At 35.0% G+C, this 25,979-nt stretch overlaps 1 protein-coding gene across 1 annotated transcript; it reads left to right on the top strand.

The window, feature by feature from the left end:
• The first annotated feature begins 22,813 nt into the window (after positions 1-22,813).
• On the top strand, positions 22,814-24,277 carry LOC128215125 (carbohydrate sulfotransferase 1-like). Its single transcript, XM_052921846.1, has 2 exons — positions 22,814-22,981; positions 23,488-24,277. Exons 1-2 carry the CDS (start codon positions 22,884-22,886, stop codon positions 24,275-24,277), a joined length of 888 nt encoding a protein of 295 aa, XP_052777806.1. The 5' UTR covers positions 22,814-22,883.
• The last annotated feature ends 1,702 nt before the right edge of the window (positions 24,278-25,979 follow it).

Raw genomic sequence — 25,979 nt, 5'->3', positions numbered from 1 at the left:
GACACGTCTGTTTTTCATTCCAGTAAGATTCTAGAATATTTTGTACGAAATTGTTATAAGGTTAGACGAAGAAAATGTCACCGTTTGCGTCAATCAATTTTGCAACAGTTTGCAAAAATATTTTGCTTTAGCAATGACTGGTTGAGGACAAATCCTTCTTTGTGACTGCGACACGATGAATTACCTATAAACGTTCGAAAGAGAAATTTGGGTTATCTGCTGGTCATGAACTACCTGCCTACTATGTTTGAGGTTTTTGGTCCCCGTGACATTGACCTGTGTCCCACTGACAAATCGATATGAACCATCTAAATGTTAGATGTCAAAATCTACCTGACATCCATGTTTGAGGTTTTCATAGTCACAAGTGTATATACTCTTTTTTATTAGAAACCGTAAGGACAGACGGATATACGGTCGGATAACTATATGCCAACCTTCGGGGACATACGAATCAGAGGCTCCATTTTACCTATTTTTTTCAATATTTCAGGTTTATCAAGAACTTTCTTTCCTTGTTGACTTAAATTTTGTTTTTATTGCATAGAACCTGGACTAATCAAACCAAGTATCGTGTTTAAACTTTTTTTTTTGTAACACAGTAAAAGGAATAAAGCGAAATCTCATCTCCTTTTACTTATTTAAAAGGAGAGCAACTTTACAAAGGAAAGGTAGAACAAGGCCTTTTACCCAGCCCTGTTGTGTTGAAATGTATATGAATATCATTCTAGGTGACGGAAACCTAATGTTATAAAAATTGCGATTCTAAAAAATAATATTTTTGCAGTTATTTCAAACATAATTTCCAACGTTGGCAAGAAGTCCGGACACATACAAATACAAAGTAGCTTTCCTTAACTGTTTGTGTATGTTTGAAGCATACTAACTTAAATTTTGTTTCTGTCTGAGTTTTGTTAATCCTAAAGTTTCAAATGCTTAAACCATAATCACAGTTACCTGGTATTTGGATTGCAGTTGTGGCCAGTCGAGCTATCTGATTCGACCGATTCGGCCCCTAGGGTAATCTCTTGGTCTGAGAATTATAAAAAAAGGTGTTCTTGTACTCTATGATACATATAATAAACAAATAATCCACTTTGGGTCGTATATTTTTACGTATTAACTACCGAATCGCTCGAATCAGATATCTCGACTGGCCACAACGGCAGTCCAAAAACCAGGCAACTGTGACCATGATATGAACATGATTACTTGACATACTGGCATTCCATTAAATATTTTTAAGTGCATTTAACATTTTGATAATATTTTCTTGAAAATACCGCCATCGCAAAAGCACTTTCGAAGGATTTTGTTGCTTTCCCTTTCTTCTCAATTCTCAAGCACCGTTGCAATATTGTTATTGTTAAGGTCAAAAGAGAATTCAATCTGACATTGAACTTATTCAGTTGCGCCAAGCCAGATGACTGGTTTTCCCCCGATGACTGATCATCGATCAATCTCCATTACTACGTCTCAATCGCTTGTAAGACATTGACAATCAAATTAACCGATATTTTCCTTGTTCTTAATTATAATTATTAAATGTGTTGACTTAATTTTGCTTGAACACTTGCACACCAGAATGACAAAACTGTCAATACAAATACAGTCGAACCCCGTTGCCTCGAATACGCTTGGCTCGAATTCCACCATTGGCTCGAACTGGATGTAAAATACCGCTTACTATATACTAAAGGTTAGCAATCCCGCTTGGCATGATTTTTCACACTTTGTAAAAAGCCGTATTTGACAATGTTGTTGTTGTTGTTGTTGTTGTTGTTGTTGTTGTTGTTGTTGTTTTCATTTAACTTTGTATATCTGTCATTGAGTCCACATGCATCGTTCACATCTCAGACAGCTTATGGTTTAAGAAATGGTTTGTGGATTCTTCATTGATTCGTGCTGTTTCTGAGGGGAATAAACTATTCACTTTAAGATATTGTTATTTTTCTATTTATTCAAGTAACTGGCCTTTAACTCAGTAAAACCAGACGTTGACGTCATACAGACTAACCGAGGAAATTTTTGTAAAAATGGGCTACACGGAGAGATGTTTCACGGATTGTTCAGTGATGCGTGCTGTTGACATAAAAAACCCATTATAAAAGTGTAAGGAGTCTTTGTGTTTCTGAAGGGTTGAAACAGTTAACTATGAATAACAATAAAGACAAGAAACATTGAGATGAGATGACATGTGACAAGACGCTTTCGGTTCGAGGCGGGCAACCGACGTCCTTACCCCCGAAATGCACTGGTCAGAAGGTAGCATTAAAGACATATCTACCGCAGCTCGACCCTCCGTTGAGAGAAGAGAGCACATCCAAAGCTACTCCCACATGTTGCATCACTTTCAAACAGTTAATTCTTTTTTGAAAACTGATACTTAAAATGTTTAAAAATGATTTACAGTACATAAGCCTCTTCATACAATGTTCATCATTAAAGATGATTGTCTTAAGTACGAATACATTGTCCTGCGTTTTACAGTGCCATTCCGCACATTCCGCACTTAAAGACTTCTTCCAATGATGATCGATTTTAATGAGATTGTGTCTTTAGCAGTTTGCATGATATTCGAAGAAAAATCCCTGGGGTTGTTTCCCTCACATTACCTAAATCTCATTTTCTATCCCAGTCAGCAGAAATGTTAGTATTGGGGCAGAAATTGATGGTCAGCTCACAAAGCAACCTATGAACTTTAAGAATACTATTAACCGTTATGACTTTGACATAATGCCATGAAAACTATTCGCTGCATGTTATTCTATGTCTATAAAATTCGTGGATAAGACTGAACACCCAGTTACCTATATATTGAAAGTAAAATTGTACGTTATTCAAGAAGGTGGTTCAGTCGTTCAAAATGTCCTTTAGTGAAAATAGACACAAGTTACAAAGATTCCGAGATGTCCATGACCTGTTAAAAGTTTCAAACAAGTTCTTAACATTCATTAAATGGGTTAAAAAATATCAAGTTCAATATAAGAAAGCAAAACAACCTTTAGCACATCATTTTTTCGATCAAATCATTTAAGTAGCCCTAACGGCCGGTTGTATACATTGTGTACGAATACAATGCGGCATCAATGCCTATCAGCAAAAAAACTTCGACACAACGTGTACAGACTCTGTCAACACATGGTGTTTAGTTCATTTTAAATTGTTTCAAAATATCGCGGCGCTCTTCTTTTCAAGAGTAAAACATATCCGTTGTTATATATGTTAAGGTGTGATAATGAACTGAGCAAAAAATACGAAGGAATATTTAATCAGATATCTGGATGCCCATTCCTTTGCATCCTGCAAGTTTTTGTCAAATGGTCTTATATTTTGTTCCAGACGATCCAATCAACAGCATGATGTATTTTTTTTCAAATAAGGAAGTATTGAATAAAGTAGAGGGAATTATTGAAATTAACTTACTGGTTAAACAAATGTAAATACCTTTTTTTACAATAAAAGTATACATCACTAACCCAAAATCAAATGTTTAGTGGATAGTGTCAAACATGTTGGCACCTAAATTTGGCTGAACCCATTTCAAATCTTGTGACACTGAAAGAATTTGTACTACAATCTATTAAAAAAAAATTCTTTAATTAAATCGCTTTGCTCTAAATCCACATCATCAATGAACAAAAGAACACACAAGTGCGTAAATTTTGCAAGCTAGTATTGGACCCCGTGGCTACATAAAGCAAAATGAAATAATGTCCGTCATACCTACTTTTGCACTGTGGTAATTCCTTCGGTATTCTCAAATCACGAAAAATTAATCCTTCCGTCTCTGCTTTTTTCTTTTCTTTTAATCATAGCGAGTAGTGAAAATAGCATTTAAAGATATAGCATGTCTTTTATAAGTTTTATTTAATTTCTACAGGCTTTAACCGTAATATTTTCTTTCGATTTTGAGTACAAAAGATAATTTATTTCTCTTTCTTCCCCTGGGTCTGCTGGCGTTCCACTCTATAATAAAGCAGTTTGATTGCTCCAATTTTTACCTCAAAGGTGCGTGTAAACATGCAATAATTAATGATCATTTGTTTCTTATTACACATTTCATCTATTTATGTTTCTAGTTCAAAAATTGCTAATCCAAATATATCTAGATTTATATGTCTATATAACGTGCAATGGTTTCTCGGTTAAACTGTTGTGGCGTGATTTGAAATATAGAATAATTGTTATCAGAAAGATAAAAAGGAGAGAACGTGATGACCCCTGGTAATTCAGGCTCTAGTGGTTAAAATTCTGCATTTGTAATTCTCTGTTTAGACCAATTAAGGATACTTGTACGAGGGGTGATCGAAAATAAACAAGATTGTTCTCATAAAAAATATCAAAATAAACATTAACAAGACGCAGGAAGTGTCTCCTATAAACGCAGGAGGATTTCATACACAATAATCCATCGACCTCCCGCTGGAAACTCCGAAGGAAAGCCCTGGAATCACGGACACGGAGTTCTTTTCACGATCTTTTAGAAGAATCAAATGATAAAACTTCTTTTAAAATCCAAACGGTATCATTTATGAGAAAATGATAATTTTATATCGTATTGTTTATGCACACACCTTTGACATTTTTAGATCTTCCGTAAGAATGCTATGAATTTATCCGTAGCCGACATCGAACATTTTTGATAGCGTTCTGACCTTAAACCTTCGGTAATTTACAAAGGCGTCAGCGAGTGAGGACAACAACGCCACACCGTATGTTTTCTTTTTTTCATCTATTGGTACACGCGTCATCTTCAATGCTCATCTGCCGTCACGGAAACTCATATGTCATTCAAAAAACAAAGTGTGGCCCACACTATTTGTCTGTAAAATGTTGTATGTTTGTGACGGCGTTTTCATTACAAAACTTGATAATTGCCTGAACTTCCATCTTATGTGGACGTTTTTCATACTGTGGAAGTTGTTACTAGGATTGAATGAAACTTATTTTCGCATTAAACGTTCATATGACGTCAAACTGACACATGACGTCACACCTAATTTCCTTGACGTTCGGCCGGTTTTTCATATCCATTTGAGCTATAGTTTTGGAGATTATTACAGTATCATTAAAGCTATCTTATAGTAAATAAATATGGAACTGCGTCGGGTGAGCGCCATGGTATTAAAAGGGACCGTTTCAATAAAAAAAAACACACTCGGCATTTTCATTAAACGATAGGAAATGCAACGCGGGTTAAAACGGTATATACAGTATGTACATTTCAAAAGATTTCAAAACCATAACATTTGCAAAGTAAAACGTCTAATCATTCAGTTTGTGAATCAATGAGTGATTGGCATTATGAACTGCTTATTATGTGGCTTCATGAAAACTTTCAATTTTAATGTTATTTCAGAAGAGAACAAAAGATAATATTTATTTTCTTAAACTATACAGAGTTTACCGTCATTATTAAGCAAATGCTATTTTTAAGATTTAAAGATACGGCGTCTATTGAATAAGTTTTGCCTTTGATTTGAAATCAAAGCATGTCTTCACGGCCTTCGCTCTGCATGACATAATTTGGGAAAAGAATTTGATTAGATTCATTTTCCTTGAAGGCAGTATCTTGTCATTAATTGCTTTTCGTTAGTACACAGTACACTTATCACTGTTTGTATTTTCTCTAAAATAATTTTGTTTCTCTGTTGTTTTTCTATAGGATGTTAAATATCCTTTTAATTAGCTTTCTTTGCTTTTCTTAAATGAATGTCGGAATTTTGGCACATTTTTCTAACGTCTTCTCATGCATATTGCAATTAATGTTGTTGTTTTATTCTTTGTCTTCATAACAACAAACAAGGTTGATGTTGTTTTGTTCTCGGTAATATGCATTTTTACTCCCCAGTATTTTCCACCAGGCATGTCTTTTGCTTGCCTTGTAAATATGAGAACCATAATACTGCAACGGCATTTGGGCTGCATGTATCAAGTAAAAGAATATTGCTGAAATCCAAAATCGGTGTTTATGACCTATCCTTGTCTACTTTCATAGATGGAAATGCCAACTCTACTACCATCAGTGGGGAGGTGTTTTAAACCATTCAAGACGTCTCCAAACTATTCTTCATGGAATGTGTCTGCGTCTCCCCTGCCTTTTCAAAGAATACCTGTCGACAAGGATGTCCCGTCATTGATTGTTACATGGAAGCTGTGGTAATGTCTGTGGAATTAAGAAGTAATATCGACAGGCTATATATTGCATGACCATCCTCTAGTAACAGCTTTGCCAGAACAGAACAGAACAGAATATTTAGTACTTAAGCATAACAAGCTTATCGTCATAATAACACATATACATTCAAAAACATATATATATGGCATGCAACAGTTTTAACACATAGCATATTAAACGATAAATTCATTTGATTTTATTGTTTCTGGGATTTACATGGTGAGAAGAATTTATATTATATAATATAATTTGCCGCAACTTGGATGCTGGATGCTTGCATCATGCTTTAAATAAATGCAATCTGCCTAATACTCAAGCACTCGGAAATCGAGAGAGGTATTTCCGGTAAGTATTCCGAATACTGCTTTCATTGAATATTCATCAACCTAATCTGACTAACTCAACATAATGTTTATAGAGGCTATTTTGTTCAATGTGAAGTTTGTTTTAATCACTAGATATTCAAGGAGGGAGTTGGTTTCTTCCGGCTCTTAATAACAAATGATTTCAGCTCAATTTCATATTTCAGTTGTTCTGTTGTATCTACCAATCTTCTCAGAAAGTGTATTGCATGTTTAACCGCAAGTATTAATTAATAAGTCGACATGCTTCTTCTAATGTTTTTGCCATATCCTTTACCTATAAGTAGTTACTTCCAGTAGGTTTATAAATAATTAAACTTTCTTTTCTAAATTTAGAACATATCCTATTTTCTTTAATTCACTGCGCTTTTCAGCTGCTTATGTGATGGTAACAATGCATATTTTGGATTTATTGTTTTAATATTTCAAATTGGTTACGCTATCCTCAGTCGTGTAGATGTTGTTTTGTTTATTCACAGTGCCAAAAAATATGTTTTCCATATGCCTTTTGTCCATTCTCATTTTTTTCTGAATCTGTTCAATGTGATTTGTCAGGGGCCTTGTTAAGTGTGATAGTAAGAAGCGGATCATCAGAAAACATATCCTCCTATATCTTTCTACTGATGTTGAATTTATTTTTTGGATCTTTTATACTAATTCGTGGGCTTGTTTCTTGTGTTTCTGACTTATTTTAAAGTACTTAAGGAAGCTGCTTTGAAGGTTCTTCATCATGCTTTTTATCTGTATTTTATCTTCACCGTGATGCATTTTTTATAATGCACTTGGTTGTCTGTAAACACGCTTAATTAAAATTCCTTAAATAATCAACATCACTCAACTGCTTGCATAGCTCAGATGATATCGTCTAGGAATATTATTACTAGTTTTGTGTACAAAAAGTATGTTTTTATGGTTTGAGCAACGCGCAACTTGATGATATTTTTTATATACTATTATACTGTTTTGTATTGTATATATTTTGTTCATGGTTTGTTGATTTTAATACATATTCTAGTTCAAATATTTCAACATTCGCTGCTGTTATCTGATTCCGTGGGTGTAATGTTCCGGAGCTCAATCACTAGAGATCTTTTTGTTCATCTACAGCTTGGTTATCGCTATTGCAGCGTTCATGCTTGCAATAATACCATTAACAAAATAAAGATTTAATAAATAAAAATGTGCGTTATTCAATACTTCAGTCGGTGACGCTCACCACCAGGGGCTAATGTGCCAATCACATTTGAGGCATGCTATATCGATGCGTTAAGTAGTAAACACATGACACTACTTCGGAAATGACGACGCAAAGAACCGATATTAAATGAACTGCTCACGAAAGCTAATACATTTGTCGCATTTGCTGTATAATATTTGAATGCATAAAAGACAGTATCAGGTTAATATTGTCGCAATGAACAGCTCTCTAATGTCATATTACGAGCTAGGAAACGAGCAACATCAAGTTTATATCATCACAGCAAATCAAGAGCATTAACACTGGAACAACAACAACAACATAACTTGTCATGAAAATTCTGACCATACACATATTGGCACAGTTTTGGTGATCACTAGACAACAACTCATCGAGTTACAGGCATACACCATCAAATGTGTGTTATTTAAGCAATCCAAGTTTGGTTATAATTTGACAAAAGCTTCTTCACTTAGAGCGCTGACAACATGAAGTTTGTGTAATCTTAACAATACACGTGCCATAACTCTGTAGGCGACTTCGCTGGTTATCGATATTCGGCTCATACACATATTAACCTAGTTAGGCCTAAAAAAATAAATTGTTTGGTTAGGGTAACATCCTTTTCAAAAATAGGTAGGGTAGGTAGGCTTTTTATTATTATTAATTTTTTTATAAGGCTTTATATAAGAATGTAATTTTTATCATTGGAGAATGGTGTTCAAGTTATCTTCTGTATAAGCATTTAAGGTTTTAAACTACATATTGAAAAGCAATTTATTATTATTATTATTATTATTTATTTATTTATTTTAATTTTTCATTATTTTTTTTCAAATCGAATATAAAAACGGAAGGGTCGGCGCCTATTTCGTAGGTAGGGTCGGGTTACCCGAACCGAATGTATTTTTTTGTAGGCCTTAGCAATGACCGTGCACAAGCTATTCTAGGTTTTATTTGGAAGATGTCGGCCGTCTGCCCGCCCACTGCAGGTAAATCTTTAATACGCCCTGTCTTATGACGGGTATATAGAAATGACTTAACCCCTTCGCATCTGCAATCTAAGTACGATCCTTAAATAAATGTAATTGCTTATATAAAATGGAGGATGATATATCGAGGATGGAACAAGTTTCTTGACATTTACATTTCAGGCAAATAAACTGGAAATGTTCTTCCAAAACAGACCTGTTTGCGTTCTCTCCTATGTAATATTATAAGATGGATAGTATAAATCTGTATGCACACACATACAAAAAAGGTACTTGTTAATCGTTATTGGCAATAACTGTGCAGAAGAATTTATACTACCCAACTTATCTGAGATATTGACCTCCCAGATATTAATATTAAAGATCAATAAGAACCTGAAACATCATGCTTCGCATATATATAGAGAAAAGCTCATTTTCAAAATGCGTTTATTTCTGTCCATCCGTTTTATTATTAATATATCATCTCACTGACGCACTAGTTTATTTTGGGATAGTACAAGACACTGGATGAAGTCAATCGAATCATACCTGGTATATTCTAAAACAGTACGAATGATGTTGCATACCATTCTGTTTGTCTTTTACTTAAAATGTGGTAGTGATGTGCATAATATATATCTGTTCTTATACCAGTGTGTTTTACAAACTGGAATTGCAACAGATGTTGAAGGACCTGATAATAAATAAAAAAATATAATTACACTGTTGACGACGCTTGGTTCGTATGGGCGTTTATTTCTATAGACCTGCATCGTATTGTGCAGTGCACTTTGACGAAAATGATGATGGTTTCAGCAAAAGAAGCTTCATAATTAAGCTGCCAATGTTGACTATGTCCCGTCAAAATATACGTTTAATGTCAAAGAGCGCGAAAATAAAGTACTATACATGCATCATTTGGAACAAACATATACTTTGGAAAAAAACTCTTTTAAGCTAACGAACGAAAATAAAAATAAAAATGTATTTTTTTGGTGCATTATGGTAAAGAAAACAAATAATTCAAATAAAGTTTAGCCTTTTTCTTTCGTAATCAAAGTTAAAGAACCAAAGAACCCCTTTACCAGCTCGATCATTTGTGGTGCCATCATTTAACAGCATGATATAGGATGAAGCACATGATTAAATAAGCATCAGAGTTATGTTATTGTATATAGACATGTTATATATGGACATGTTGTATAAGGACCTGTAATGTATGGAACTGTTGAATATGGAACTGTTGTATAAGGACCTGTTATGTATGGAACTGTTGAATATGGAACTGTTGTATAAGGACCTGTTATGTATGGAACTGTTGAATATGGACATGTTATATATGGAACTGTTGAATATGGACATGTTATATATGGAACTGTTGAATATGGACATGTTATATATGGAACTGTTGTATATGGACATGTTATATATGGAACTGTTGAATATGGACATGTTATATATGGAACTGTTGAATATGGACATGTTATATATGGAACTGTTGAATATGGACATGTTATATAAGGACCTGTTATGTATGGAACTGTTGAATATGGACATGTTATATAAGGACCTGTAATGTATGGAACTGTTGTATATGGACATGTTATATAAGGACCTGTTATGTATGGAACTGTTGTATATGGACATGTTGTATAAGGACCTGTAATGTATGGAACTGTTGTATATGGACATGTTGTATAAGGACCTGTAATGTATGGAACTGTTGTATATGGACATGTTGTATAAGGACCTGTTATGTATGGAACTGTTGTATATGGACATGTTATGTATGGAACTGTTGTATATGGACATGTTGTATAAGGACCTGTAATGTATGGAACTGTTGTATATGGACATGTTATATAAGGACCTGTTATGTATGGAACTGTTGTATATGGACATGTTATATAAGGACCTGTAATGTATGAAACTGTTGTATATGGACATGTTGTATAAGGACCTGTTATGTATGGAACTGTTGAATATGGACATGTTATATATGGAACTGTTGAATATGGACATGTTATATATGGACATATTATATAAGGACCTGTAATGTATAGAACTGTTGAATATGGACCTGTTATATATGGATATGTTTTAAAAGGACCTGTAATGTATGGAACTGTTGTATATGGACATGTTGTATAAGGACCTGTAATGTATGGAACTGTTGTATATGGACATGTTGTATAAGACCTGTGATGTATGGAACTGTTGTATATGGACATGTTGTATAAGGACATGCTGTATAAGGACCTGTTATGTATGGAACTGTTGTATATGGACATGTTATGTATGGAACTGTTTAATATGGACATGTTGTATAAGGACCTGTTATGTATGGACCTGTTATATATGGAACTGTTGTATATGGAACTGTTGTATATGGACCTGTTATATATGGACCTGTTATATATGGAACTGTTATATATGGACCTGTTATATATGGAACTGTTATATATGGAACTGTTGTATATGGAACTGTTGTATATGGACCTGTTATATATGGACCTGTTGTATATGGACCTGTTGTATATGGACCTGTTATATATGGAACTGTTGTATATGGACATAATGTATATGGAACTGTTGTATATGTACTTGTTGTATATGGACCTGTTATATATAGAACTGTTGTATATGGAACTGTTGTATATAGACCTGTTGAATATGGACATGTTATATAAGGACCTGTAATGTATGTAACTGTTGTATATGGACATGTTATATAAGGACCTGTAATGTATGGAACTGTTGTATATGGACATGTTATATAAGGACCTGTTATATATGGAACTGTTGTATATGGACATGTTGTATAAGGACCTGTAATGTATGGAACTGTTGTATATGGACATGTTGTATAAGGACATGTTGTATAAGGACCTGTTATGTATGGAACTGTTGTATATGGACATGTTATGTATGGAACTGTTGAATATGGACATGTTATATATGGAACTGTTGAATATGGACATGTAATATATGGACATGTTTTATAAGGACCTGTTATGTATGGAACTGTTGTATATGGACATGTTATATATGGATCTGTTGTATATGGAACTGTTATGTATGGAACTGTTGAATATGGACATGTTATATATGGACATGTTATATAAGGACCTGTTGTATATGGACCTGTTATATATGGACCTGTTGTATATGGAACTGTTGTATATGGAACTGTTGTATATAGACCTGTTCTATATGGACCTGTTGTATATGGACCTGTTATATATGGAACTGTTGTATATGGACCTGTTGTATATGGAACTGTTGTATATAGACCTGTTCTATATGGACCTGTTGTATATGGACCTGTTCTATATGGACCTGTTGTATATGGACCTGTTATATATGGAACTGTTATATTATATGTAACTGTTATATATGGACCTGTTATATATGGACATGTTGTATATGGACCTGTTGTATATGGAAAGGTTATATATGGAACTGTTGTATATGGAACTGTTGTAAATGGACCTGTTGTATATGGACCTGTTGTATATGGAAAGGTTATATATGGAATTGTTGCATATGGAACTGTTGTATATGGACCTTTTGTATATGGAACTGTTGTATATGGACCTGTTATATATGGACCTGTTGTATATGGAAAGGTTATATATGGAACTGTTGTATATGGAACTGTTGTATATGGACCTGTTGTATATGGAACTGTTGTTTATGGACCTGTTGTATATGGACCTGTTGTATATGGAAAGGTTATATATGGAACTGTTGTATATGGAACTGTTGTATATGGACCTGTTGTATATGGAACTGTTGTATATGGACCTGTTATATATGAACCTGTTGTATATGGAACTGTTGTATATGGACCTGTTGTATATGGACCTGTTGTATATGGACCTGTTATATATGGAACTGTTGTATATGGACCTGTTGTATAGGGAACTGTTGTATATGGAACTGATGTATATGGAACTGTTGCATATGGACCTGTTATATAAGGACCTGTTATATATGGACCTGTTTTATATGGACCTGTTGTATATTGACCTGTTATATATGGACCTGTTATATATGGACCTGTTATATATGGACCTGTTGTATATGGACTTGGTATATATGGACATTTTGTATTGGACCTGTTGTATATGTACCTGTTGAATATGGACCTGTTGTATATGTACCTGTTGTAATGGACCTGTTATATATGTACCTGTTGTATATGGACCTGTTGTATATGTACCTGTTGTAATGGACCTGTTGTATATGTACCTGTTGTAATGGACCTGTTATATATGGACCTGTTGTATATGGACCTGTTATAAATGGACATTTTGTATATGGACCTGTTGTATATGTACCTTTTGTAATGGATCTGTTGTATATGGACTTGTTGTATTGGACCTGTTGTATATGTACCTGTTGTAATGGACCTGTTGTATATGTACCTGTTGTAATGGACCTGTTGTATATGTACTTGTTGTATATGGACCTGTTATATATGGAACTGTTGTATATGTTCCTGTTGTAATGGACCTGTTGTATATGGAACTGTTGTATATGGACCTGTTGTAATGGACCTGTTGTATATGTACCTGTTGTATTGGACCTGCTGTATATGTACCTGTTGTAATGGACCTGTTATATATGGAACTGTTGTATATGGACCTGTTGTAATGGACCTGTTGTATATGTACCTGTTGTATATGGACCTGTTATATATGGAACTGTTGTATATGTTCCTGTTGTAATGGACCTGTTGTATATCGAACTGTTGTATATGGACCTGTTGTATTGGACCTGTTGTTTATGTACCTGTTGTATTGGACCTGTTGTATATGTACCTGTTGTAATGGACCTGTTATATATGGAACTGTTGTATATGTTCCTGTTGTAATGGACCTGTTGTATATGGAACTGTTGTATATGGACCTGTTGTATTGGACCTGTTGTTTATGTACCTGTTGTATTGGACCTGTTGTATATGTACCTGTTGTAATGGACCTGTTATATATGGAACTATTGTATATGGACCTGTTGTATATGTACCTGTTGTATTGGACCTGTTGTATATGAACCTGTTGTATTGGACCTGTTATGTATATGAACCTGTTGTATTGGACCTGTTGTATATGTACCTGTTGTAATGGACCTGTTATATATGGAACTGTTGTATATGGACCTGTTGTATATGGACCTGCTATATATGGAACTGTTATATATGGAACTGTTGTATATGGACCTGTTGTAATGGACCTGTTATATATGGAACTGTTGTATATGAACCTGCTGTATTGGACCTGTTGTATATGTACCTGTTGTATATGGACCTGTTGTATATGGAACTGTTGTATATGGACCTGTTGTATATGGACCTGTTGTATATGGAACTGTTATATATGGAACTGTTATATATGGACATGTTGTATATGGACCTGTTGTAATGGACCTGTTATATATGGAACTGTTGTATATGAGCCTGTTGTATTGGACCTGTTGTATATGTACCTGTTGTGATGGACCTGTTGTATATGTACCTGTTGTATATGGAACTGTTGTATATGGACCTGTTATATATGGACCTGTTGTATATGGAACTGTTGTATATGGACCTGTTGTATATGGACCTGTTGTATATGGACCTGTTATATATGGAACTGTTGTATATGGACTTGTTGTATATGGAACTGTTGTATATGGAACTGTTGTATATGGAACTGTTGCATATGGACCTGTTATATATGGACCTGTTATATATGGACCTGTTGTATATGGACCTGTTGTATATTGACCTGTTATAAATGGACCTGTTATATATGGACCTGTTATAAATGGACCTGTTGTATATGGACTTGGTATATATGGACATTATGTATTGGACCTGTTGTATATGTACCTGTTGAATATGGACCTGTTGTATATGTACCTGTTGTAATGGACCTGTTATATATGTACCTGTTGTATATGGACCTGTTGTATATGTACCTGTTGTAATGGACCTGTTGTATATGTACCTGTTGTAATGGACCTGTTATATATGGACCTGTTGTATATGGACCTGTTATAAATGGACATTTTGTATATGGACCTGTTGTAAATGTACCTTTTGTAATGGATCTGTTGTATATGGACTTGTTGTATTGGACCTGTTGTATATGTACCTGTTGTAATGGACCTGTTGTATATATACCTGTTGTAATGGACCTGTTGTATATGTACCTGTTGTATATGGACCTGTTATATATGGAACTGTTGTATATGTTCCTGTTGTAATGGACCTGTTGTATATGGAACTGTTGTATATGGACCTGTTGTATTGGACCTGTTGTTTATGTACCTGTTGTATTGGACCTGTTGTATATGTACCTGTTGTAATGGACCTGTTATATATGGAACTGTTGTATATGGACCTGTTGTAATGGACCTGTTGTATATGTACCTGTTGTATTAGACCTGTTGTATATGAACCTGTTGTATTGGACCTGTTGTATATGTACCTGTTGTAATGGACCTGTTATATATGGAACTGTTGTATATGGACCTGATGTATATGGAACTGTTGTATATGGACCTGATGTATATGGACCTGTTGTATATGGACCTGTTGTATATGGACCTGTTGTAATGGATTTGTTATATATGGAACTGTTGTATATGAACCTGTTGTATTGGACCTGTTGTATATTTACCTGTTGTATATGGACCTGTTGTATATGGAACTGTTGTATATGGACCTGTTGTATATGGACCTGTTGTATATGGACCTGTTATATATGGAACTGTTATATATGGACCTGTTGTATATGGACCTGTTGTAATGGACCTGTTATATATGGAACTGTTGTATATGAACCTGTTGTATTGGACCTGTTGTATATGTACCTGTTGTAATGGACCTGTTGTATATGTACCTGTTGTAATGGACCTGTTATATATGTACCTGTTGTAATGGACCTGTTGTAATGTACCTGTTGTATATGGACCTGTTGTAATGGACCTGTTATATATGTACCTGTTGTAATGGACCTGTTGTATATGTACCTGTTGTATTGGTCCTGTTGTATGTGTACCTTTTGTAATGGACCTGTTATATATGGACATTTTGTATTGGACCTGTTGTATATGTACCTGTTGTAATCGACCTGTTGAATATGGACCTGTTGTATATGGAACTGTCGTATAACAACCTGTTCAATTTTGACCGCAGACCAAGGTAGCTCATCATTCTAAATTATGTAGAACGTCAAAATTGGACTCTAACTTATTTGTTGTTTTTTGGTGAATTCGCTTGAACCGACCTACGTAAATTGATGAATAGAAAAAAATATCGATGTCATTTGCCCATAATAAAATGCAGACACAAAATACCTGTTACTAACAATTAAGCCATGGTGGAAAAAAGTCTGACTGGAATGTTCTTTGCGAGCCTTTGTCAGAATTGATCTACTTAAAATTAAAGAGCAGAAAAGTTGTAAACGTTGAAAAATACTCGATTTTCATTGGCCCCAAAACAAAGAAAACAGTAAGTTATTAAATCATTAAGAACTTCATAATTTCAAACTTAGATTTATTTGGTTCTGCTCTTTATTAACCACTATTTTTCTTGCGCACCTCTGATAATCTGCAGTTAGCATTATCATCTCAATCAGCTATTTTTAACTATGTCTACACTCCAAATCAAGAAGTTTCTTTAAAAAAAGAAAATTCGCCTTGGTAAACCAGCGGGATGACTGGTGTTTGAATTGTGTTTGAATGCGATGCATGTTCCAGGTATTATATAGATTGTTCTTGGTTTAATTGTTGAGTCGGTGAAGCTTTTCGAAAGAAACATCTTAACCATGCACAGTATTAGAGAACTACAAAGTTGGACCAAACACATGTTGTTGTTGTTGTTGTTTTCATTACATATGACCAGCAGGAGCTGCGTTCTTGAGAACATTCGTTTTGACTATGATGATCGACATTGAAGGCAGTTTGCTTGTGGCTTGCAACTAAACGCTCTCATGAAACACAAAGAAAGAACTTAAATAACATATCATTTTAAAATTAATATTAAACAAACTACTTCATACTACTTTCATTTTACTAGGAAGGATTTCCTCCTGTATCTTCAATGTCAGCAATTAGTCAGCAATTGGTCAGCAGTATCCGTATATTTCTATATCGTCAGCTAATTGGTCAGCACTTTAGCACGACCCGAAATGACATTTCTTGTTTAAAGTCATAATGACCAATAAAAATCTTAATTTCATTCAGTTGATTTCTGGGAATTTTCCAGGAAGTCAGGGTAATTTCAGACGTCCTAACGAATGAAGAAATATTATGATGTTTTATCCTGTTGCATGTTTATGCGACCGCTTTAATTCTAAGTACAAAACTTTATGTGACTATCCAAACGTCCTCATTTGTGGCCGCTTAAATAAAACTGTACCCCAAGAGAACCGCACGGTGCTGCTTATCAATTATTAACACGATTATTTGTCATTATACAGACACAACACGGGTCTGCATTGCAGATATCGATAGTTAATTCTAGTTCAAATGTCAACAATCCAAACGCTACGAGTATTGATTCATTACTTTGTTTCTATCGATTCTCTTGAATTTGTATTATAACAGGACAACTTAAATAAGTTTGCCTTTGTTTCCGTTAAACAACATTTAAGTAGATGGACAATTTAGTATACTTTCGGTCTAGGCTTGAAAAAAAGGTGCGGAAATTTATTGATGTTGTATTGTGCGTGTGAACATGATGTATTTCTAACAAAAGGATATCTAGCAGATGTGCGACTCGAAACCTTGCTTAAAGGTTAAAACTGTAGCCATTCAGATTCGGATCTTCTGGAACGACGTAACCAAGGTGAACCACTTAATTTTTTTCTTTAACAATTTGTATTTATGAAGATATATATGTGGTAGTAAAACAACTTACTTGTAGTGAAAAAAATATTATTATTTTTTGTTCCTTTGTAAATAAAGTTGTCATATTTCTTTCTAAGAAATTTTGCTCGTATTAAGTTTTGTATTTGATATGGTAAGAGTGTTAATGAGTCCAATTTTCACTCCATAGGTCATGGGTTTGAGGTCAAGCAGTTGTCCTTTTTCATGGCCCTTAAAATACATCAGCTCTAGTTTTCTAGCGAGGAGTCCGACTCAGGAGTGCATCTTCACTATGGAAGCCTCCTAGAATATAATATATGTTCGAATGATTTATTTCATGTCAATTATTTTATTGTAAAAAAAAGTTTTAATTACCTAATATATCCAAGTTATTACTATGTTTATACCTAGAAGATCTTAGTATATCCAAGTTATTAATATGTTTCCCCTAATAGGTCTTAGTATATCCAAGTTAATACTATGTTCCCCTATTAGGTCTAAGTATATCCAAGTCAGTACTATGTTTCCCCTAACAGGTCTTATTATATCGAAGTTAGAGCTATTGTTGCCTATTTGGTCTTAGTATATCCTAGTTTATACTATGTTTCTCCTAATAGGTCTTAGTATATCCAAGTCAGTACTATGTTTCTCCTAACAGGTCTTAGTATATTCAAGTTAGTACTATGTTTCTCCCAATAGGTCTTAGTATATTCAAGTTAGTACTATGCTTCTCCCAATAGGTCTTAGTATATTCAAGTTAGTACTATTCTTCTCCCAATAGGTCTTAGTATATTCAAGTTAGTACTATGCTTCTCCCAATAGGTCTTAGTATATTCAAGTCAGTACTATGTTTCTCCCAATAGGTCTTAGTATATTCAAGTTAGTACTATGTTTCTCCCAATAGGTCTTAGTATAGTCAAGTTAGTACTATGTTTCTCCCAATAGGTCTTAGTATATCCAAGTTAGTACTATGCTTCTCCCACTAGGTCTTAGTATATTCAAGTTAGTAGTATGTTTCTCCCAATAGGTCTTAGTATATTGAAGTTAGTACTATGTTTCTCCCAATAGGTCTTAGTATATTCAAGTTAGTACTATGTTTCTCCCAATAGGTCTTAGTATAGTCAAGTTAGTACTATGTTTCTCCCAATAGGTCTTAGTATATCCAAGTTAGTACTATGCTTCTCCCAATAGGTCTTAGTATATTCAAGTTAGTAGTATGTTTCTCCCAATAGGTCTTAGTATATTGAAGTTAGTACTATGTTTCTCCCAATAGGTCTTCGTATATTCAAGTTAGTAGTATGTTTCTCCCAATAGGTCTTAGTATAGTCAAGTTAGTACTATTCTTCTCCCAATAGGTCTTAGTATATCCAAGTTAGTAGTATGTTTCTCCCAATAGGTCTTAGTATATCCAAGTTAGTAGTATGTTTCTCCCAATAGGTCTTAGTATATCCAAGTTAGTAGTATGTTTCTCCCAATAGGTCTTAGTATATTCAAGTTAGTAGTATGTTTCTCCCAATAGGTCTTAGTATATTCAAGTTAGTAGTATGTTTCTCCCAATAGGTCTTAGTATATTCAAGTTAGTACTATGCTTCTCCCAATAGGTCTTAGTATATCCAAGTTAGTACTATGCTTCTCCCAATAGGTCTTAGTATAGTCAAGTTAGTACTATGTTTCTCCCAATAGGTCTTAGTATATCCAAGTTAGTAGTATGTTTCTCCCAATAGGTCTCAGTATATTCAAGTTAGTAGTATGTTTCTCCCAATAGGTCTCAGTATATCCAAGTTAGTAGTATGTTTCTCCCAATAGGTCTTAGTATATTCAAGTTAGTAGTATGTTTCTCCCAATAGGTCTTAGTATATTCAAGTTAGTACTATGCTTCTCCCAATAGGTCTTAGTATATCCAAGTTAGTACTATGCTTCTCCCAATAGGTCTTAGTATAGTCAAGTTAGTACTACGCTTCTCCCAATAGGTCTTAGTATATTCAAGTTAGTACTATGTTTCTCCCAATAGGTCTTAGTTTAGTCAAGTTAGTACTATGCTTCTCCCAATAGGTCTTAGTATATTCAAGTTAGTACTATGCTTCTCCTAACAGGTCTTAGTTTATCCAAGTTAGTACTATGCTTCTCCCAATAGGTCTTAGTATATCTAAGTTAGTACTATGCTTCTCCCAATAGGTCTTAATATATCCAAGTTAGTACTATGCTTCTCCCAATAGGTCTTAGTATATCCAAGTTAGTACTATGTTTCTCCTAACAGGTCTTAGTTTATCCAAGTTAGTACTATGCTTCTCCCAATAGGTCTTAGTATATCCAAGTTAGTACTATGTTTCTCCTAACAGGTCTTAGTTTATCCAAGTTAGTACTATGCTTCTCCCAATAGGTCTTAGTATATTCAAGTTAGTACTATGCTTCTCCCAATAGGTCTTAGTATAGTCAAGTTAGTACTATGCTTCTCCCAATAGGTCTTAGTATATTCAAGTTGGTACTATGCTTCTCCTTATAGTTCTTAGTATTTCTAAGTTAGTACTATGTTTATCCTTATATGTCTTAGTATATCCAAGTTATTACTATGTTCCCCTAATAGGTCTTAGTATATCCAAGTTAGTACTATGTTTCTCCTAACAGGTCTTAGTATATCCAAGTTAGTACTATGCTTCTCCTAATAGATATTATTATGTTCAGGTTGGGACTAAGTATCTCATATAAAGTATATCCAAGTTAGGACTATGTTATTCCTACTATGTCTTATTATGTCAAGGTTGGGACAAAGTATCTCCTATTATGGTATTAGTATATCCAAATTCGGACGTAGTTTCTCCTACTAGACAGTACTTAAGTTTATGATATTTTCGGTTTTTAATACAGTCGGTAAAGTTATTGGACAACAACATATTAAATAAGGATAATAAGTATCTTCCATGGCCGAGAGTGTAATATAGGTTGATTCCGCCCCGAGCGTAGGGTGTTTTGTTGAATCGAGGTTTACCGAGTTTTCGCAAAACACCCTGCGCGGGGGTCGGGTTGAACCTTACAAGAGCGGCTATGGTAGATGCTTTTTCTCCCACCTCAGTTAAACAGAATTAAGTAAAAAAAAATTTTGTTTTGCTGGAACTCTTTTGTGCTAAGTGAAAATAATTGCGTATGGATATGCAATAATTCGTGGTTGTCATGGATATGCGCGTAGATTCAGATTATGTTTATAGTCAAATCGGTCTTTAAATAGTTTTAAGGAGAGTGAAACATTATTTCTTGAAAGGCGCGTGAAAACTGATTTATGGTGACATTTCAAGCGAGAAATAATTAATTAGCGTTCTAAATATTGCCACAACACATAGTTTCCATGATGCTTCAATGGACAGTCTTCAACAAGTGAGGTAATTACAATGTGGCGACCATTAAAAAGGAGTTCCATACGGGCATTTTATCTTCGCCCGTGGGCAAGATAAGAATTTCTAGCATGGTTAAATTATTGGATCTACTTCTCTGAGGTGGGAGAAAACAATTGTATACATAGCAATCGAGAATTTATATGTTTAAAATACACGTCCGATAGAAAAATCGATACAGATTTTGAACATCTAATGCAATGACCAATACAACATATATAATGATTTTCGTACACATGCATTCTACTTCATATGCACATGTATTTCAGTATTTAGAATATTGTTTGAAATAGTTTATAATGATAATTGTCATACAAAATGACAATATTTAGATAGCCATATATGTTTAAACTAGTTTTGCGTGATTATCTCGCGTGTTGTTCAATGCCATGGCCCATCAGTTTTCAAAATATTCGAGCCCGGGATATCAGTCATTGCATGTGATATATATGATGCAATGATTTCTTAATTTTCTTCTTCTTTGAAGTCGTATCTGGTTCGTGAATCACTTAAACTTGAGTTGGCGGAGAACGTGTCGGTGCACATGGCTGCTTCCCTTTGCGGTATTTGCATTGCCCATACGTACAAATTGTGTAATAGTCTGTGGCTTTGATCGCTTGATCTGGAAAATTCGCGTGGCTGACTGATTGCCTTCTTGCTTGTGTCTGATGCTACGGATTGTGTCGTTTGTTCATTGATTATAACCCGCTGGGGAGTTGTTTTATTAACGGTTCCTCTTCCGAAAAGTCTTGGTCATGGACGTCAGACTCAGAATCATACAACGTATCTGATAACAGACGGTCTGTTTTCGCGTGTCCCGACTGGTTTCCGTTCGCAGAGACCCCCAGTCGTTTGGACAATCAAATTATTTGTATACGGTTTGTAGACATTTGTTGCACTTGTGATCAATTTGAGTAACCGAGTTTGCTTGGCCTTGGTGGTAAACGCGTGCCTGAAATTACGCTATCTGCAAAGTCTTACTTTATAAACACAAATTCGGCAAATGGCTTCGATTTGCTGCTATTCTTTGATGTGAGATGATACAGCCTCAAAGGGATTGCTTTATATATTTCATTTAGACCGATCAGGGCGTTTGTGGCCTAAGAATCCAAACTCCCGCATGAACACTAACAGGGCGCATTTTTTGCTCCGTGCCATTTGCCATATCACTGTTATTGTTCGCCATTTTCAATGAATTTTCGCTTAGCTGTGCTGCCACACTGTTTTTAAAACTGTTCTTATTATCATCAATTCATAACGTGATTTTATTGTATGTGTTCATATTATTGTAATCATAAGTAAATTTGCCAATGCCGCTTTTATACGATTGGTAAACCTTATACTGTATGTTAAAACATAATCGGTTATAAAGCTCACACGAACTTATGTCGTATTTGTTACTATCTTGACGACTCCAAATAAATCTTATCTATGTAGCTACATGTCATCAGACTTTTGCAAGCATCGGTGTGTGAGACGTTACCTTGCGTTCCTGGCCATCATCACCACTGTAGTCGGTAAGTGCACAATGCTGTCTTAGTCTCTGAGAACTTTTGTAACTTCTGCTTTTAGATAACAGTTTCAGGACATTCCCTCTTAAACTGGCATTGCTCTAGTAGTTTAATATTACCTGTAAGTTGTGTTTCGTTACATTGTCCTCAGGTTCTGCAAATGTTTAAACCATACTGATTTATTATCAATGCCTTCTTGGTGATCACTAAAAGGGTATCTGGTTTCCATGATTAACTCTATAGATTTATTTATGATTCAGTATTCCTGTTGTGTGCGGACTCGGGGCGGCAGAAATTCTGGGGCATGCTTGACACATCCGGTAATGACGATGTGTATGGACCGTTCAATAACACCTCAAGCCGACTGGCCGCCCGGGAACAGACGAAGGCAGTGCTGCTGCTTACTTACATGCGGACCGGATCGTCCCTCACCGGGGAGATACTCCAGCAACTTCCGGGCGCGTTTTACGTATTCGAGCCTCTCCGTACTCTGTACGAAACAAACAGGTACGTGTGTATGCAGACTTATTGTTCTGTAATGTTATGATTGTTGCATACTTTTGCTTGGTGTAAATGTATTGAAGTGTTTAGTAGTTACAATATTGGATAGTTTAATTTATTATGAATCATATTGCGAATTGTTTGAAATTGTGGCACTGAAATATGTACAGTGTATTTAGTTTTAGTTTGCGATTGTTATTCCTGGAATTACATTTACATTTTGACACGTTTATTTAATGTTGCAGCTACAGTGCTTAATAAATTAATATGAACCGTGCGTACAGTTTTGCAAATAAATTTCTACATTGTCCTACTATCCTTACTATGGCCTTCTGACCTTCGCTCTTTTTTACGAGGCCACAGCAATGCATTTTCTAGCAAAGTCAACTTCGATAACGACATGTTTTAAGTTTAAAAAATGTGGTAATACAATTTTTTAACATCTGGACAAAAATTAACGTGTTCAAACTTTTGTATACGTCCTTATTTGCACATGAACACGTGTTCTATAGCAGATTGCCCGGAAAGTACAAGGTGGCGGACGTGCACGTGGAGACGCTTAGGGGCTGGCTTACGTGCGATTTCTCCCGGATATACTTGAAATCTTTCGACGATTTCACCTTCCTTGCTCTCGGCAAGCAAACAAAACATCTCAATGAATGTCGGCGGCGCAGGCCCGTGGGAATGGCTCCAAAAGACGTGTTCCTTCAGTGTGTAGAGGATCTCAGACAGCGGTGCCTTAACTCGAGTGTTCGTGTTGTAAAAACCATCCGGACCCCCATGTCCATGGCACTAAAGCTGTCCAAGGTCGTTGATAATCTGAAGGTGATTCACCTTGTTCGAGATCCGAGATCTGTTGCAGTGTCAAAGAGAATTGCATGTGGGGCCTTAGATTTGTTAAGCTGTGCCGATCAATACTGTCAACAGGTAACGCAAGATAGTAAAATCAAGCTTGATTTTCCAAAGAATTCTCTACTCGACGTGAAATATGAGGACATAGCCAGCCGGCCACTCACGACCGTAAGGCGTATGTTCTCATTCCTTGGGCGGACACTTCCGGTGGCGGTGGCGGAGTTCGCGGTTGCGGTGACTGTTGGTGGCAACCGGAGCGAATGTGAAGTCTGTCGGCAGGTGTGGCAGATTGGAGATCGCTCTGATAGCTCACTGGACCACATTGACTCGTGGAAACGGGTCATCAGACCCGCATTTGTATCAAAACTGCAACATGTTTGCAACCACATGATGGACATGCATGGCTATAGAATTATACAGTATCCGAATAATGCATCTTCTGTGACTTGATATCAAGCAAATTTGTTTTAGGATTACTTTAATATTGACTTTGTCACACGACAAGACACCATCTATTGACTTTTAGTCGTCCTATCTCCTAAAGGACATTGCAGTCGGGACGGACTATGCTGGAGCATTATGAATATATTGCAGTGTTATTGTTTGCAACTGTTTAAGTGCCTTCTTTAACCAATTCATTTAAAGTTTATTGTCGATTAACAGTCGCCCTTTAATATTATATAATAATATATATAAACTTTTGTTTGTATACGTCCGTACAAAGAACGGGAAAAAAGGAAAATAGGACAGCGTATTTTGTGTCAATCTTAAATCAATCGTAATAAATGCCTTTATACAGTTGAAAATGATGTCAAATTGATTCAGTTTGATAAGTTGTTTCAAAACTTGTCCAAAAAAGCAGGGTTATTATAAATAACAATGATGATTAATCTGTTAACATTTGCTTTTAAACTTTGGTTTGCAGCCATGTCTGCGATTACTCAAAACAATTGAGTAAATAGTATATATTGGAATATACTTCCATTGTCCATTTGGCATAAAAGGGACTGTACACGAGATTGGCAACAAATTTTTTCTGTAACGAATCCCAGGACAATTATCTAATAGAATGTGTTACGCTTCGATATCATAATTGTAAAAAAGTAACAAAGTGTAAAAAAAAAATGTGTCGGAGACCGGGTTCAAGCCCCTGTCACCAAAATTGCAATCCAGCGTCGTATCCACTGAGCCACTCTAATTGTGTGACATATTTAAGCTATACACCTATCTCGGTAATATCACGTGATAACACCGACTAGCCAATCACGCTGGTAGACATACCCAGTAATCTTTTTAATGGAAAAATGCGAAATAACTGCTAAACTTAAATTAATTGTAAACTATACGGAACTTCAGTTAGTAAGTTTCAATTGCATTGTACACATCGATGCCAAGTTAATGTCAGTTTTCAACAATTTTCTTTTTTTTTTCGCTATTTTATCATACGGAGTACAACCCCTTTAAGTTCAAAATGTTGTTCAAATGGTTTAAACCCCAATTATTTTGTGAAAACAAATATTCTACGCTTGCTTTGGTGTTTATAAAAATGAGAAAATGTTGTTGTTGTTTTTTTTATTTTTTCGCTCGCTCTCTCCTTTTTTGTTGTAAAATTGCCGGCGAACAAAGATATAATTAGATGTGACCTTACGGAAACTACATATAAACTTTTATAAACACGTGTATCCTTAAACATGCTTTTGTCAAATTATGTATTTCTGTGACAAAAAAAAATGCTATTGTATTCTATTTATTTTGTATAACTGTTGACGGCATCGGTGGCGGTATCAGCTAAATGAATTATTTAAATATTCCTGCACAAAACACACAATAAAGTTCTTTAATTTGATAGAATAATTACTAATGATAATATTAATAATTACAATATTGCGCATTTGGGCTTAAAAACTGCATTTTGATTATATCTAATAACCGATATTTCTCGACAAAGCAGTTGTGTATGCTAAATATGTATATATACATACGATCTACTCTCGTTACGTCACTGTACATACATGTTTGCATGTATACGTACTGCAATTGTATCGATTATGCAACGTTTGTATGAATAATTGTTCTGAACACTGTGTTATTAAATTATGAAAAAAATAAAACATTAAATCAATTTTATTTTTACTTTTTCTACAATTTAAAC

Source organism: Mya arenaria, chromosome 13, assembly GCF_026914265.1.
Source record: "Mya arenaria isolate MELC-2E11 chromosome 13, ASM2691426v1".
Taxonomy (NCBI): Eukaryota; Metazoa; Mollusca; class Bivalvia; order Myida; family Myidae; genus Mya; species Mya arenaria.
This window is presented reverse-complemented; position numbering and strand designations above follow the sequence as displayed.

Coding starts and splice junctions, on each gene's coding strand:
- LOC128215125 (XM_052921846.1), top strand. CDS start 22,884: ATGCGGACCGGATCGTCCCTCACCGGGGAGATACTCCAGCAACTTCCG. Junction 22,982..23,487: donor ACTCTGTACGAAACAAACAG/GTACGTGTGTAT, acceptor CGTGTTCTATAG/CAGATTGCCCGGAAAGTACA.